We start from the raw sequence: 16,635 nt of genomic DNA, 5'->3' as shown, positions 1-16,635 counted from the left end.
CTTACTCTTGAGACTGTGGTCTCCTCCCCAAAAGAGAGGAACAGATGTTCATGAGCAGTAGCAGCAAGATTTACAATGAGTAAGGACTGGGAAAAGATGAGAAAGAAAAGATTTAAGTAAAGCCAAAAAAGAAAAGGAAAGAATAAAAAAGGCAGTTAAATTAAAGACAAACCACATACAACATTTCTTCAGACCTGAGGCTCACTGAGTTTTACTGAAACCTTTAAATAAGACACTTAAATGTTACAAAGTAGTAGTATTCTGCTTGCACATAATAACGAATACTAAATTCTGATATTGCAGCTCAGGTACTCTATCACAAAAACATCTGTCCACCTGAGAGTACTGTAAGGAAACATTGCACAAAAAGTATGTGAATATGGGCTTCCTGACATAGGAATGCAGATCAGGACTAGCAATATGAACACACAACTGCAAAAAGAAAACAAGTCCCTGAATCTTGGTGTGAAAACAGTCATGTTCACATTTCTTTTGTGTAAAATTAAACTTGGACTCTCTTCTCATGGGCAGCCACAGGGTTTTTCTACACCATGACATCATTACTGAGATACAGCAGCTGGTTAAAAGAAAGCCAGCTGGTAACCACTGATAAAGTCTCCCTCTGGGTTTCAGTGCAATTAGTTTTCAAAGATTTCAGCAAATTATTTTGCTTGGCCTGAGCCATTTAACCATTTACTAACTCACAGCTATAGTGGGTAAGTTTGATAAATAAAATTCATCATGGGATCTTTGCGACTGGCAGAGCTGGGATTTCACTGGATTTAACTCTGTACCTACTGAAAAAGCATGAAAAAAGTATCACTTAGGTACATAAATACACATCCTTAGATGGGAAAGCAAGGGAGATGAAAGCTAGATACTTTTACACTGAGATTTTCTCAAGTTATTTATTAATGATCATCAGTTTAAACAGCCAAACACGTGTTGATTTGCTTTGGATGGAAGTAAAAAGCTAATACAGTGCATTTTAAATTGGAAGGATAAACAGAATGATTATAAGTATCTTTTCACAAAGACTTAAAGAAACAACACTATAGTTGCGACATTAATTCCTTAATCAGCTGGTGATTTCAGTTAAACAAAAACCAAAAATAGCTAGTGAGTTTCTAATCCTCATTGGAGAAAATTACGCATCTTCAAAGTCTCACAGTTACCTTGAATATAAAAACAAAAAGACCTGGGAAAGAACTCTATATCTTTTAAGTCTGGCTTTCATATTTCCTCATGAGATGAATAATTTCATTATACAATCTCCAAGGGGCATCCAAGCCCCAGATAAAGTCGAGATGCTCCCATTCAGGAATAGTCTTGTGGTACACCAAGCGGGTGATCTGGGTCAGTAAGACATTGACGTCATTGACGTCTGCAAGCACGTCATGTCCCCCATTCCAGACTGCAGTCGGCACCAGCATGTCTTTCACATTGTAAGTGGGAGGGTAACTCTACAATTTAAAAAAAGAAACAGGGGGACTTATTTTTTTTTTTTAATTTTCAAAATCACAAAGCATAGTCTCTATTAAATATGTAGTCAGTTTGATGGAAGAAGAGATTAACTTTTGAAAATCACTATCAGGTTACCTTTTCAATTACATTTACCAGAAAATTTAAAAAAAAACCAAACCCACAGTAAAGGATAAAGACTGTTAGTTATTGAGATGCTACCATACGCCACATGGGGCACCATGATGGGGCCGGGTCCCCTGTGAGAGGCACAGCTCTCCCCACCTACCAGATGGCAGGTAGAGGAACCAAGGGCTTGGGAAGGTGCTTTGGAGTTATAGCCTCCCATGTTCTCCCTTGGAGATGGAAGGCAGGCTGTAAAAATTCTCTAAACATCAGGTTCCTCATCTGTACATCAGAGATAATCACACTGATTGTACAGGAAGCAGGGGAAATGCACCACACACTCATCACTCAAAAATGGTAATTTTACCTGTGTGTGGAAAAGGAGGCCTAGGCAATGTAATGTGGCCAAGGCCCCAGAGCCAGCAGGTGACAACCCTAGGATGGTCTTACTGCTAAGTCCATGTATGTAGTACGATGAAATGACACGTCACAGTGGAGATTCTTATTTACTGCCCACGACAGGGCAAGGAGGAGAGGCCCATCCCACAACACCCACCACAGGGCTTGTGTTGTTTTGGAATCGAATGAGGAAACACTAACACATTCCTGTCTAACTCTCCCAAATACTTCCCATAGTAATGACCCCTATCAGAACCCAGTAACCCAGGCTGGCTTCCTCGATGAGTTTTCAGGGCCCATTTTATTTCTGAAGACTTTGAAGACTTTACCTGGTTGTAGTGGACATAATTCTTGGCACTGCTTCCCCAGTCAAAGGCTTGAAACTTGTGGGATTTAATAGTCTAAAAGGAAGACAGTTTGGGAAAAAGTTATCTGATACAGAAGTTTGAGATAACCTCATAGGTTGCTGGACTTAGTCACAGCCTTGAAAATCAATTTTATACGATAACCAGATTTACTCTTTATTTCCAAACTGTAATTTAAAATTAAATATTTTTTCCTTTCCTTTACTGAATGACTCAGTTTCTTATAGTATAATTGGAGAGTAGCTGTAATAGTGCACAGAAAGCAGCTGCAAACATATGCTTTGAATTATACTCGATCAATAGTTGCTTCCATTGGATGAACTTTTGATGATGTTTTCTGCTTAAATTGTAGTTGAAATTTTTCAGAGAATAACAGCTTTATTTGGGAAAGAAAATATATTTAGTTACAAAACTATCATGTGTTCTATATACCCATCCTACTTGTCTAGTAATGCTATTTTCCTTATTTATCAATAATGTAACACTTTTTCTATTTTGAGTACCAGAGCCGGTGTAATCACCAAGTTGTACTGCAGGTCAGTACAACTTCCACCTTGTTGGGAAGACTAAAGCCATGGGTTGGTATCTTATTTACAATTTAAACGTATGTGTATTTACAAGAGTCCGATATAAAACTATTAACAAAAAGTCACTTATTTTTAGTTTGGAATAATGCAAAGCCATAGTTCCCCCAAACTTCCAAGTTAAAAATATGTCAAGAATTAAATCCATGACTGGCATTCCTAATGAACTGGAAACTATGTGTAAACTTTGGCCACATGGTGGCGCCACATTAACTGTACAAAGAGAGCCAACCATGCTTTAGATGTATGTGAAGTTTCAGTCCTCATCAATTGCATAAAAGTCTACTGTTTGATATAATAAAAGGTAGTGCCATTAGATACCATAGAGGATTGCTAAATGGGAAATTTTAGCAGCTGCTTCTGTCATTTCAAATGACAGATATTAAGTATATGTGGCACATTTAACAATCAGAACAAAATATGGATTTACAGCACCTCTTAGGACACCTGTTCCCTCTGCAATTATCAGTGAAAATATCTCAATGCGAGGTGCTCTGCTGCTGTACTCAGATGTGAACTTTTTTTTAACACTTGGTCAAATCCATATTCAGCATTTATATAAAGTTGAGTATGAATGTAAAGGAAAAACTTGCCTAAAACTCAGGCTAAATTTCTTAGCTTGAAATTTGTAGTGAGAGTCACTTTCGTACGTCAAAACTATCCACTTGAAAAGGCACCTCAGAAGGAGGGAAATATGGAAAAGTTTGTTTATAGGAACAAAAACATGGAAATTAGCTAAAGTTCTTTAATAGATATTTGGTTAATTGCATTATGTTACAACAATATGCCTAAACAGCATGCCATGTCATAATAATAAATATAAATATAAGACAGAAACAGAAAACTGTTTCTAAAGAATGTTTATAAAAAATATTCAGAGGGAAATAGTCAGAAATTGAAACACAACAGGTACTATGGTTACACTTATGTAATAACATGTGGCTGAAGAGCAGGAGGAAATAATTTTAATATTAGGTTACACAGTTTTAAAGTGACATTTAGAAAGTTATTTTTAAGTCTGAATTGCTAATAAAAATGTAAATAGTATTTTTTATAGTACAATATGTATCAAAGTCTTAAAGATAGTCTTGAAAAAGTCCAACAGTCTGACCACTCAGCCTCCTTCTTCAAGTGTATCCTAAGAAAAACAATCTGCCTGATATATAAAGACATATCTATAATACAATATAACACCATATATTCCCAGGATGGTTTGATATTGCAAAGAGACTATAATGAAGAAGAGATGGTGGGGGAGTAAGTAGTGAGGAGCAGGAGGAGGTGAGGGAGGAGGGAGGAGGAAGAGGAAAAAATTCATGCAATGGAAAACTTTTTCTGCATTAGGAATATTTTTAAAATTTAGTTTTGATCTGGACATTCTCAACCCCCAGTGTCCATTCTTACTTTCCTGCTTTCAGTACTAGAACCGCTCAGGCATTTACTGAACACCTGGCCACCCAGGTAGAATGCACACCTCCCCCCCACCTCACAACTAGGCATGGCCATCTGGCTCACTTCTGAGCTACCTCCTAAATGTCAAGCCCCTCGCCCTTCCTCACTCCCCACTTCCTGTGGGCTGGAGCAGACATGGAGATGACCCAGATTCACCCAGGCAGAGGAGGACAGCACCCAGGGATGGCAGAGCTACAGGGTGGAGTACACTGGACCCTGCATGACTTTGCAGCACACACCCACACCCCTCCACCACCACCCCAGACCACTGATCTCTGTATTATGAGAAAGAAAGAAATTGCTTCAGTGGCTGTATTTCTGGGTCTCTGATACAGCAACTCAGCCTGTATCTAACAAATACAATGCTATTTCATTCAATAAAAAGGAATGTTAGAGAAAGTATGTATCCTCTAATCCTACTTTAGTAATGAAAAGGAATGTTACAGAAAGTGCATGTCCTAAGATCCTACTTTAGTAATGGGAATGATTATACCAATCAATTATAAGATTAAACCAAAATACTATTAGTGCCTGCCCCTGGGTGGTACACACACAGGTGGTTTTTCTTTGTTGCACGCACATGTTTTCTAAAATATTATAATGCCCATACATTATATTAAATGTCCTTTTTATAATGTTTTAAGAAATATTTCTGAGCAATTCTTTTTTTTTTTAAGCATTAGGTTGCAAACAATGGACTGTATCAGAGTCATCTGGTGGTACTTATTAAAAATGCATATCCCAGGGACACACCCCCTAGGAAATCTGAGTTTGAACAGATCTTGAGGGCCCAAGAGTCTGCATTTTCACCTGCACCTGAAGTATTTCTGACCAACAATAAAGATGTACTAGAACCAGCCTTCACACAGGAATGAGCACCGGGGCTTCGAGCAGGGCTCCAAGAGGGCCAGAGAGAGAAACGAGAGTCTCAGCTCTGGGGCTCTTTGGAATTTGTCAGGCTCTAAAGAGAATAACATTTGTAAACTAAATTTAACAGCCAAGTAAAGATATAGGTTTTGGAAATGAACAACTAAATGTTAATTGATCAAGCAAAAAGCAAACTTCTGACTGTACTGTGAATAAAATGGCCTTTGAGGGCACCTCCCAACTCATACCACAGGAACCTCCAAAATCCACACCTGACTTGGGGCTCTCAGTCGCCAACACCCAGGCCCTGCCCACCTTCAGCAGCCACTCCCAGCAGGCACCAGGGCTGCCTCCTGGAGCAGCCTGACCAAGGGGTCCCCGACAGGCAGGGTGGCAGCCTCTGGCCAACAGCCCAGAGGAGGCGGGATCAAGGAAAGTGTCCTGTGAAGTCACCCTGCCAAGCAGCTATTTTCCTGACAAAGAGATGACACAGAAGGCACAAGGGGCAAGGGCAAGGCTGCCTTCTGCAGGTGTGGAGAAGAGCCTGTGACCACCCCCATCGAGAGGAAAGTTCCACAGCCCTCTAACCACATTTATCTTGCTTCTGTAACAAGCTTGCTCAACTGTAAAACCTTATCCCAGAGTCTCCTCCTGTAGAAAATCTCATCAGCCCCTGCCAAAAGACCAACCTGACCCAGACCCTTGTAAATAACAAGAACTCTCCAACTGCTTGTCACCCCTGATAGAATCCCCAGCACTTAATTAGCCGCAAACATCTGCTTCTATGCATGCTTGCTTGCTGAGATATTGCCCCGCCCCAAACCTAAAGGTCTATATAAGCAAACTTCCCCCGCAACCTGGGGCTGCTCTCTCCTCTGCATAGAAGGAGGCAGTCACCACATGGCTAATAAAGCTCTCAATTGGAACTTTATTAAGAGTCTGAGTCTGGTCGTTATCACTGGTCTATAACACAGGGAGTCCAGGCTTTGGAAACGGTTATGAAAGAAATTCCAAAATAAGTAGAGATTAAAGTCATAAGGTCCCAAGTGGGCCAGAGAGTTGTGCTGGGGAACTCAGCCTGCAACCCTGACTCCAGTTAGCTCCCACATAAAGGTGCTGGAACAAGAGCAGGGCTCCTGCTAGGCTAGGGGGTGGTCATGGGTATTTTGCCAAGGACCTGAGATTTGGGTGCTTACAAAGGCCACTGAGCTAGAGCATAGCCCAGCCTGTACCTTCAGTCAGCTGTGTCACCGTCCACGCATCCTTAGGAGTGCACTAACTGCTGAGGCAACAGAATTTCACCCTTTCTGGCAAAATGTCCTCTAGGGGACAGAGGGGAAAAGGCTCAGAAAAGGTAGAGAAAAAAAGATAAGGAAAAAAAAAGAAGAAAGAAAATATCCCAACTACAGGAAAAAAAAAAAAAACAGGGGAATTTGGGTGGTAGGTCTAGAAAGAAAACAAGGGACTGTAAACAGACATATGACTAGGAGAAAAGCACGAGCTGGAATGAATGTGTGAATATAAGGATTTTTGAAGGGATCAAGACACCTTAAAAGGTGAGAGTGTGCTGTGCAGCATGTACTGCACTACTTTCCATTGCAGGTGCCCCTGGGTAAACCTCAGCAATCTGTCACTGAGTCACTGACATCTGAAGTGTGGCCGACCTTCACTACAAGGAGCTGAAACTTCACATGGCCCTTTCTGGTTCCTGAGTCTCAGGGAGACGCTAAGAACAGGACTCCCAGGGGAGGATATTTCTGAGGCCAATGAGTTCCCTAAAGTGCTATCACATGGCAAAGGTTCTCCAATCTGATGAAGCAGAAGAAGCTATTGGGCAGCTGTTAGTTCATTTCTTAAAATACAGATTCTCACTGCTCAGCAAAGGGAGGGACAACTGATAGGTTGATAATAATAGGCTTAAGTTTTCTATCTACTGATCTTCCAGGCATATTATGCTTCTAGGTTAATACTGAAATGGAAGCTTCTATCTCCAAAGCTGCTCTAAAATCATGCTTTCTGAAGCAACATGGAAATAAAATAAATCTGAGACTCAAAGAATAGCAGAATATCGAAGAGAAGGGAAGAGAAAGGAAAAGAAATGAGTCAACACAATTACTGCTTGGTGAACCCATGGCATGGTATAGTACGCTCCAGAGAGGACAGTAAAAGCCAGACTAACTCAATGAGGAATCCAGGACTCTGGGGAAGGAAATAAGCTCATATTTGTAAGCAGATTGTCCTTCTACTTGGAAAACATTTGCAGAGAGGTACTGTGTGGAATGCGCAGATCTTTCCAGCAATGATGCTACACAAACCCCAATTTTGCTCCTGGAATACCTACCTGACTCCAGTGTAACACGTTTTGCACAGAAGTTCCAGCAGGACAGTGTGTTGTATATACAGCCACTCGAGACTGCAAAATAAATACATTGAAATATGAATGAAAACAGCATTAAGGAGACATCAATAATACATATCTATTATCCTTTAACTATAGAGTTGTAACTTCAAAGATATGAGAGATTATGGGTGGGAAAAATTTCTCAACTATAAATAAGTCCTATAAAATATGTACAACACACACACAGAGACTATATAGGAAGGAAATGAAAAGCAACAACATGATAATCATGCAGCCTAATGGGTTGTGATTATACGTAGTTTTTTTTTCTTCTTTATGCTTCTCTGAATTTCAAAATTTTATATACAAATTTTCTATTACTTTTATCAAGAGAAAAAAGAAAAATGAATAACATTTCTTAAAATCCCTGCAGCCTTCAATCCAGAATTTTAAAACCTGTTTTCAAAAATGCAACATTACAAAATACAAATATATTTAGGAACACCAGTATATTGCTGGCCAAAGGATTACATATTATAAAACAAATACACATGCACATATTCACATATTTGCATATATATGGAAACAGTCCTTCAAATTTAAGCACACAGTAACTTTTTAAAAGAAACAAATCACTAGAATATCAGAAATTAAGTTGTTACAAATCTTCTCATTCAATATTTCCATATAGATACAATGTAGGAAGGTGATAACTGCCTGCTTGATGACCACAGCAAAGAGCATTCTAGGCACCTACTAAAATTATGCTTCCGTCTCTGAAATGAAAAGCCCTTTGGAGCTCTAATGAGGTCATTCGGCCTCACCTACATCATCTAATCCAAATACATTCACAGACAAAATAAAGATACTGAAAAATTAAAGTAGTCTTACTATAAACATACATACCATATTTAAATTATTCTCATTAAATCCACTCAGAACAAAAATGAGATTTCCACAAAGCTCCTTCAGAATGACATGGGTACAAATATGAGTACTAAGCCACTTCAAAAATACACTCTGGGGAAGAAATTCTTTGACTCCAAATAAATCCTATAAAAGAGAAACAAACCCAAGAATATATTCAGTATCTCTTTCTGGTACAAAGGTTTCCATGACCCACCTTAGAAGCAGAGACCAGAGGCAAGGATATCCGTGGATAAACTCAGGAGCAAAATGACAACCAGTGGAGATTCAAATAGGATTCCGATGTCATAAGTTTACTAAGGCAAAATCTGATAATCTACCCCAATGTTATAGACATGTGACTAAATTCTCAAAATGAAGGAAAGGAGGCAGAAAATCCATTCATTTTACAGCTGCCTTGTATAGTGGGAAAGGGCCTTAATGCTCACTCATCCTAGAGCCAGCCCCAGACAGTTTTCACCTGACTGTGATGGGCTGATCCTGACTTCTGAGAAAGACTTGAGGCTGTGATTGATTAGCAATTTCTGCTGAGGGTACATCCACCTAGTCCAATCAGCGGTCATCAGCCAAATCGGGCACACTACCTGTTTTTGAAAATGAAGTTTAATTGGAACACAGACACACTTATTTATCTATGTATTGGCCCTCGATACTTTCACACTACAACAGCGGAATTGAGTCGTGGCAAAAACATACGTATGGTCCATGAAGCTGAAAATATTTACTATATTAACTATCTGTCCTGTTACAAAAAAAAAATTGTCAACACCTGGTCTACCTCCTTCCTGTCCAATTGTCACTGGACCTGTGCTCAAGTAGATCCAGGGTAATTATTATGCCCACAAGGTAAACCTTCCCACACATGTACAACAGGAAACAAATCTTCCTTATATTGAACCCAAACCCATTTATAATTTACACTCTTCCTTATTCTTACCCTCTGGAGTGTCAAGCAGGAATGAAAAACTCAAATGCATAAAAGGCAGCATGTAAATATAAATTAGTAAAACTGTGAAAGGAAAATGCCACCTGCCTCTGTTTATGACTAGGGACTGTTCACAACTGCAGAGAACTGGAAAGCTTGTGCTCAGTCTACAGGGTACAACTGCAGCAGGCTCTGTCCTGTCTGGGGTTAGGACTATGGGCCCAGTGGTACACAGCTTCTTCCTCTCCTTCCCCAAAATAATAAGCAATCAAGATTTTAATTTTAAATATTCCACTTTTTAAATGGTGGAATTTAAATTTAATACATGTTCCAACCATATTAAACACTTGTTCAGAAAAATTTAACCCATGAACATACAAGCTTGTGATTTCTATGAAATCTGTCTCCTACAAGACATCCCATCAAGATCAAAAGACCAACACCATGTCTCCTTTCATTTTCCTTTTTTACAGGCTTATCACTCTAGTATTAGCTGGGGAGATTGAGGAAGCAAATTTGGCATGCAGAGGTCAAGTGACATGAAAAGGCATTTTTATAAATTCTTGCTTTGAGACTACATAATGGTCACATGTGACAAAAGCATGTTTGTGAGGATCTCTGTTAAAACAAATAGAAAGAAAAAAGAACAACAAGCATGGGAAGTGGATTTGGCCTAACGGATAGGGCATCCACCTACCACATGGGAGGTCCAAGGTTCAACCCAGGGCCTTCTTGACCAGTGTGGAGCTGGCCCATGCACAGTGCTGATGCGTGCAAAGAGTGCCATGCCATGCAGGGGTGTACCCCACATAGGGGAGTTCCACACACAAGGACTGCACCCCGTAAGGAGAGCTGCCAGTGTGAAAAAAGTGCAGCCTGCCCAGGATTGGTGCCACACACACAGAGAGCAGATGAAGCAAGATGGCGCAACATAACAAGATATAGATTCTGGCTGTTCCTGACAAGAATATAAGTGGACACAGAAGAACACACAGTGAATGGACACAAAAAGCAAACAACTTGGGGGGGGGGTGGGAAGGGGAGAGAAATAATAATAATAAAAAAAGAACATCAAACAATCAAGTTAATAGGATGACCCATCAATGACCTGAATCACAATAACTCATTTTCCTTTGACTGACGTGGGATGTGAGGTTGACCTTGTACTTCAGAACTGCTACCCAGCACTAATGTGACAAACTCCACAAAATTACCAAGAAGGACAGAATATAAGGACAATGCAAAAATCACCTTACGTATATACAGATCAACACATATCAACTTTGATTTCTTTATAATTTGTGTTTTGAGAAAGAATTAGAAGGAAAATTTAACATTCGCAGAAGAAACATGCACTTGTCAGAGCAGCTAATTCAAAGGTTTTATGAATATTTGACCACTCACTTTGTCAATTTTCTGCAATACTACAAAACACAATCATCTGGAAGAGATGATTCCAAACCCAGGCTCTTTTGCCTACATCGGAATCTAGAGGGTGATTTGTGAAGGACACACATCCCAAGGCCGCACTGCAGATATAAGAAAACACTTTCTCCAATGCAGAGTGAGAAAGAAGGAGGAGAACAAGTTTTCATTTTTATACACTACTTATTTACAATCTCCAGGAACTGAGGTATTTGGGAATTCTTATTGTTATCAAGACCCCCCAGAATGGGGAAATGAGTTGCTCATAGCCTGCTGATCAGGCATGAAACTGGTAGAGCCACTCTGAAAGGCATATGTCTTTAAGAAAAACCATTGTATTAGTCAGTCAAAGGGGTGGTGACACAAAATACCAGAAATCTGCTGGCCTTGATAAAGGGTATTTATTTGGGGTAGGAGCTTACAGATACCAGGCCAGAAAGCATAAGTTACTTCCTTCACGAAAGTCTATGTTTACATGTTGGAGCAAGATGGTTGCTGAAGACTGCCAGGGTTTAGGCTCCCTGGGCTCCTCTCTGCCTGGGTCTTGCTTCTCTCTGGGTTCAGGGCTCTTCTCTTCCTGGGGCTTGCATCTCTTTTCTGTGTGCTTACCTCCTGGGGCTCCAGCTTAAGACTTAAGCATCAAACTCCAACATCAAAAAACTTCTAGCAACAAAAAGCTTCAACTCTGCCCTTTGTCATGCCCCTTTCATCTGTGAGTCCCCACCCACAAGGTACAGGGACTCAACACCCTACTGACTTCACCCAATCAGAGCCACAATCATAATTTAATCATTCCCAGGTACAAATTGGTTTACAAACATAATCCAATATTTTTTTTTGGAATTCATAACTACTTCAAATGGTGACAACCATGAAGAGAAAAAACCCTTCTGTTTTACTGACAACAAATTGAAGAGGAGGAAGGCCCACATTTCCCACCACTCGCCAATTCTTCAAATTTTAAAAGGAGGGGCAATCAATGTACCTTGAGGAGAAGATCTGGAAGTTTTCCTAACATGACTAAAGGACTAGTGCTGGATTGGAGTAAAGTCACAGGAGCCAGGGCAAAAAACATTTTAATCCTTTTGGCCAGCCAAGGGATCCGTGAAAATGATATAAAACCTATGCAAACAAAAGAAAATAGGAGTTCCACATTTAGAATCTGTTGTTAAATGCAACATGCCCTTTTGCGTCATGCTCTAGAGAAAGCCTGAGAACCATCCAGCAAATGCTGCAATCAGGAAGCAAAACACTTGAATGGGGTTCATTTGAATTTCTGCAAGCAAAAACCCTAAGATTAAACACGTGAAACAAAATTTTTCAAGTGCTTCTTCCAAATCTCAACCTAGAAATGCACTGAAAGAAACCCAGATTGCCTGAAGCAGAAGACATTCCCTGTTCCTTTAACAATTTGAACCTTCCCACGTAAAGACTATCCCTAACAGCTCCACCTGATCATCTTCTTCCCCTACTCCTCCTTCCTTCCATCCCTAAGGACTGGCAGGCTCTCCAGTTACGTAACCACTGAAAAAGGAACTATGCACATTTAGAATCTGCAGCTTTAAAATATTTTTGCTTCCTTTCAGTCTACTTCCTGCCTTACACTAGATCCTAGAATGCCACCTGACAAAGAAGTAGGACAAAGTACACAATTAGATAGGTCAAAGAAGAGAGCCTAACCCCATTCCTAAGATATGCAAATATATTCAAGTTGCTTTTTTGGTCTTAGCCTCCCAAATTAGCAAAGAGTGTTTGGTGGTGGTGAGAGTGAGGCAACTTAACTGTACATACCAAGACACTGAAAAACATTTGTACTTGCAGTATAGTAATTCCTCTAGAACTTATTCTAAGGAGATCATGCGACATGACCACAAAGGTGTTACACACAGTAAACACTAAAATATGCAACAGAATTAAACAAATTATGGGGCAGGTTCTTAACCTCTTAACAAAGTTAAAAATTTTGGATTCTGATGCTTTCATAATAGAATTTGATAGAATCATGGGTAATTTTTATTTTCTTTAAATCAACACATTAATTTATAATCACCACAAATAAAAATGCATATAAATTTTAAAAACCAGAAGCGGCTGTAGCTCCATCATTTGGGCTCCCATCTACTATATGGGAGGTGCTGGGTTCACATTGTGGGCCTTCTTGTCAAGGCAAGCTGGCCCACACCCAGCAGAGAGCTGATGGCCCATGTGCCATGGACAGCTGGCAAGCAACATGACACAACAAAGAGAGGCAAGGAGATACAGAAAAAACGTGCAGCAAATGGACACAGAGAAGAGACAGCAAAAGAAAGGAACAAGCCATAAGCAGGGGAGAATAAATAAATAAATCTTTAAAAATTTAACTACCCTGAGAACATCATGCTGAAAAAAAAAATTATTTGGAAAAAAAATTTTTTTAACATTTTTAAATAATATCAGTGTAACCTAGCAATCTTGCAGCTAGTTTTGTTCCATTTAACTTTAAAAGTCAATGTATTATTTTGTATATATTTTTTAAGTCTCTCAACTTACAAAACTTCTTGTTTTCCATCTTCTAACATTCCTATATATTGCTTAACTAGTAAAATATATAATATATAATAGGCTCATCCAATTTCAACAGAGTAATACACCATGTTTATCCATTTTTATTAAAATCTGAATTTCTAGAGAAAACCAAATATTACCAAAATTCCTTGCCCTATTTGGTATTTCTGCTTGTCATAAAAAATAAATAAAAAATAAAAAAACTTGCATGTGAAATAACATTATTTCTTTACAGCTCACTTTTTTTTTTTAAATATAAATTTCACTTTTAAGAACAAATGCAGGAAAGCGGATGTGGTTCAACTAATCAACTTTCCGCCTACCACATAGGGTACAGGGTTCAAACCCAGGGCCCCCTGGCCCGTGTGGTGAGCTGGCCCAAACACGGTGCTGTTGCACATAAGGTGCACCATGCCACCCATGTATGTCCCCACACAGGGATGTCCCATACACAAGTGCGCACCACAAGGAGAGCTGTCCTGTGCAAAACAAAGTGTTGCCTGCCCAGGAGTTGAGTCACACACACAGAGAGCTGATGCAGCAAGATGACATGACTAAAAGAGAGTCACAGATTCCCAGTGCCACTGAGAATTCAATCGGACACAGAAGACACAGAGAAGGAACACAAGAGAGCAGACAGTGGGGGCAGGGGGAATGGGAAGGGGAGAGAAATAAATAAAAATAAAATTAAAAAAAAAAGCAAACTCTGCTAAAAAAAAAAAAAGACATCCTATAAACTTTTCACTTTTATTACATACCTATTGAGGTGCCTTGAGAATGAGCCACATAATACAATTGCTTTTGGCCAGTTTTATTCAGAATGTAGTTAACTGAAGCTGGCAAGTCATAATTTGACATCTCATCATAACTGTAATTCAAAAAGGAACTGATTCACTGAAATATTACATACAAATAATACTGGCATATACATCAAGAATGATCAGAAACATCTCAGTAAACCAGCGCTGAGCAGAGGAAGCAGAACATTCCCAGAAGCCCAGAAGATTGCATTAGCCTGCTTCCTGTCATGCTTCCCAAAGGTAACTCTTGCCCTAATTTTTCACACAAAATATAGTTTTATCATTCTTGGAAATTTTATATAAATGGAATTACACAGGATGTATTCTTCTGTATCTGACTTCACCCAGGTCATATAGTTATGGGTTATTAGTTCTCATTCCAGTGTGAGAATACACCACATTTTAATTTTCCAGTCCACTGCTGATGGGCATCTGGGTAGTTTCCAGTTTTTCACTATTGTGAGTAGTGCTACAAGAAACATATTCCTGTTGTGTCTTTAGGTAAAGGCTCTCATGCTTGTGTTTCAAGTCCTCAGCAAGCACGGTTTGGCAGATGGGAAGCAAACCTGGAGGAGACCATAGAGCTTCCTTCTCTAATGCCTGGTCCTGGGCACAGGACTCTGAAGCCCTGCAAGTGAGTAGTGCACACACGAGTGAGTGTCACCCAGGATGGAAAAGCCGGCTGTTCATGAGCACTTAGAATGGGCCAGATCCTTCTCATGTATCTCCTTAACCTCCCAATTACCTTGTTGAGAAATAAAAAGCATAATCTTGCAGAAAAGATATCTAATGAGCCACGCCTGCCCCAGCTTCTGTAAATCAGCCCGTGAGAACATAGTCCTGCAGGAGATTATCACAGAATGCCTCCTGCCCCCCACTTCTGTAATCTAACAAACACTCCAGCTCCCGCTTCTGTAAATCAGCCGGTGACCTTGCACCTGCATTCTGCTTCTGTAACCCCACTTGCAAAATATCACCTAGCAACATGTTACCAATGAGCAAGAGTCATGCTGATCCCACATAAAATCCTATATAAACCTGTGAAAACTGAAAAACGGGTCTCAGAATTTGGAGACTTTCTCTCCTCTGAGCCTGCACATAATAAATCTGTTCTGTTCCTTACATCTCTGACTATCATTTTGGGTTTCTCTGTTGTTCAGAACTCCTGGCTTTGCTCCAAAAACCTTATGAGATAGGGGTTTATTATCCCCATTTTACAGATAAGGAAACTGAGGCACAGAGGACCTAGGTTAAATTGTCCAGTGTCATGCTGCTATTAATTCCTAGAGGTAGAAGAGAAAGAAGAGAATTTCAGAGGTGAGAATTTCCAGAAAGAAGAAAAATGAATATTTCAAATACATGTTTATGGAGGAAGGGGAAGGGGAAGGAATAAAATTTGCCCAGCAGCATCCTAACCAGTAAGAATGGCAAAATAACTTAAGAATTCCTAATTCCTAATCAAATCTAATGTTTATAATATAATTATTTATCTATAATGCCCTCTACTGCTATTTATTCAATTAAGGGGGTGTAAAATCTTTCACAAGGCATTAGTTTCTCCTCTCCTAAGAGTCAGAGTCACACTCTATCTGCCTTCACTGCTGAAATCCCCACGCATCTGAACTAAGGGCATGAAGGAAAGAGGCCCATGTGGTAATCAACTAAAATATACCTGAAAGCCCAAAATTCATCCTGAGAAACTGAAAGAGTCCTGTGTTTCCGAGACCAGGTGTTTCCCCGGCTGTTCCCCATCCACACGTCAAAACCAGCATCTGCGAGAATGAAGCCCAGGCTGCTGTTGGCAAGGTTAGAGACCCAGACGCTGGAATCTTCAAGGAAGCCATGCAGCAGAAACACTACTGGCTTGGGACCTGAAAGACACTCACACTTAAGAGTTAGCAGTCCTGAATGATATTGCAGCGACAGATGCTAGACATCAGATAACCTGCCATAATCAATGAATGTACTTGGGGAAAGTAAATTACAATGCAAACTATAATCTATGCAGTGCAGCCATGCTCCAAAATGTATTCACCAAATGCAATGAATGTGCCACAATGAAGAAAGAGGCTGTTGATGTGGGAGGATTGGGTGGGTGGAGCATGGGGTATGTGGAAACCTCCTTTATTTTTAATGTAACATTTTTGTGATCTATGTATCTTCAAAAACATGCAATAAAAAATAATCACTCAAAAAAAAAATTTAGCATTGCCCAACTTCAAAACAAACATTATATATCACTAAACAGAACATTCATAAAAATCCCACAAACAATGAAATAGAAACAAATTAAAATGTTGAGATAGTAATGTACTTCTATATAACATTAGTAAGAATGTTTTTAAAAAGTTCTGGAAGGGTGGCAGTGAAACTAGACTTTTTACATGCATAGAAACAAGACACACTGGTTTGTTAATTT

The 16,635-nt window shown here is 39.6% G+C and overlaps 1 protein-coding gene across 5 annotated transcripts in view; it reads right to left on the bottom strand.

Annotated features, from left to right (window-relative positions):
- Positions 1-894: 894 nt before the first annotated feature.
- LOC101447266 (lysosomal acid lipase/cholesteryl ester hydrolase-like) overlaps positions 895-16,635 on the bottom strand; it is a 45,732-nt gene continuing 29,991 nt past the window's right edge. For 4 of the 5 annotated variants that reach the window (XM_058298813.2, XM_058298812.2, XM_058298816.2 and 1 more), the window contains 7 exons: positions 15,889-16,087; positions 14,175-14,284; positions 11,858-11,994; positions 8,502-8,648; positions 7,596-7,667; positions 2,316-2,387; positions 895-1,463 (listed from right to left, as the gene is read on the bottom strand). In XM_058298813.2, coding sequence (XP_058154796.1) covers positions 1,221-1,463; positions 2,316-2,387; positions 7,596-7,667; positions 8,502-8,648; positions 11,858-11,994; positions 14,175-14,284; positions 15,889-16,087 — 980 coding nt within the window. In that variant the 3' untranslated portion in view covers positions 895-1,220. The remainder of the gene's footprint in view (positions 1,464-2,315; positions 2,388-7,595; positions 7,668-8,501; positions 8,649-11,857; positions 11,995-14,174; positions 14,285-15,888; positions 16,088-16,635) is intronic. The other variant, XM_058298814.2, reaches the window with a different exon arrangement.

This window comes from Dasypus novemcinctus, chromosome 6, assembly GCF_030445035.2.
Source record: "Dasypus novemcinctus isolate mDasNov1 chromosome 6, mDasNov1.1.hap2, whole genome shotgun sequence".
NCBI lineage: Eukaryota > Metazoa > Chordata > Mammalia > Cingulata > Dasypodidae > Dasypus > Dasypus novemcinctus.
The sequence above is the reverse complement of the archived record's forward strand: the minus strand, read 5'-3'. Positions and strand labels throughout refer to the sequence as shown.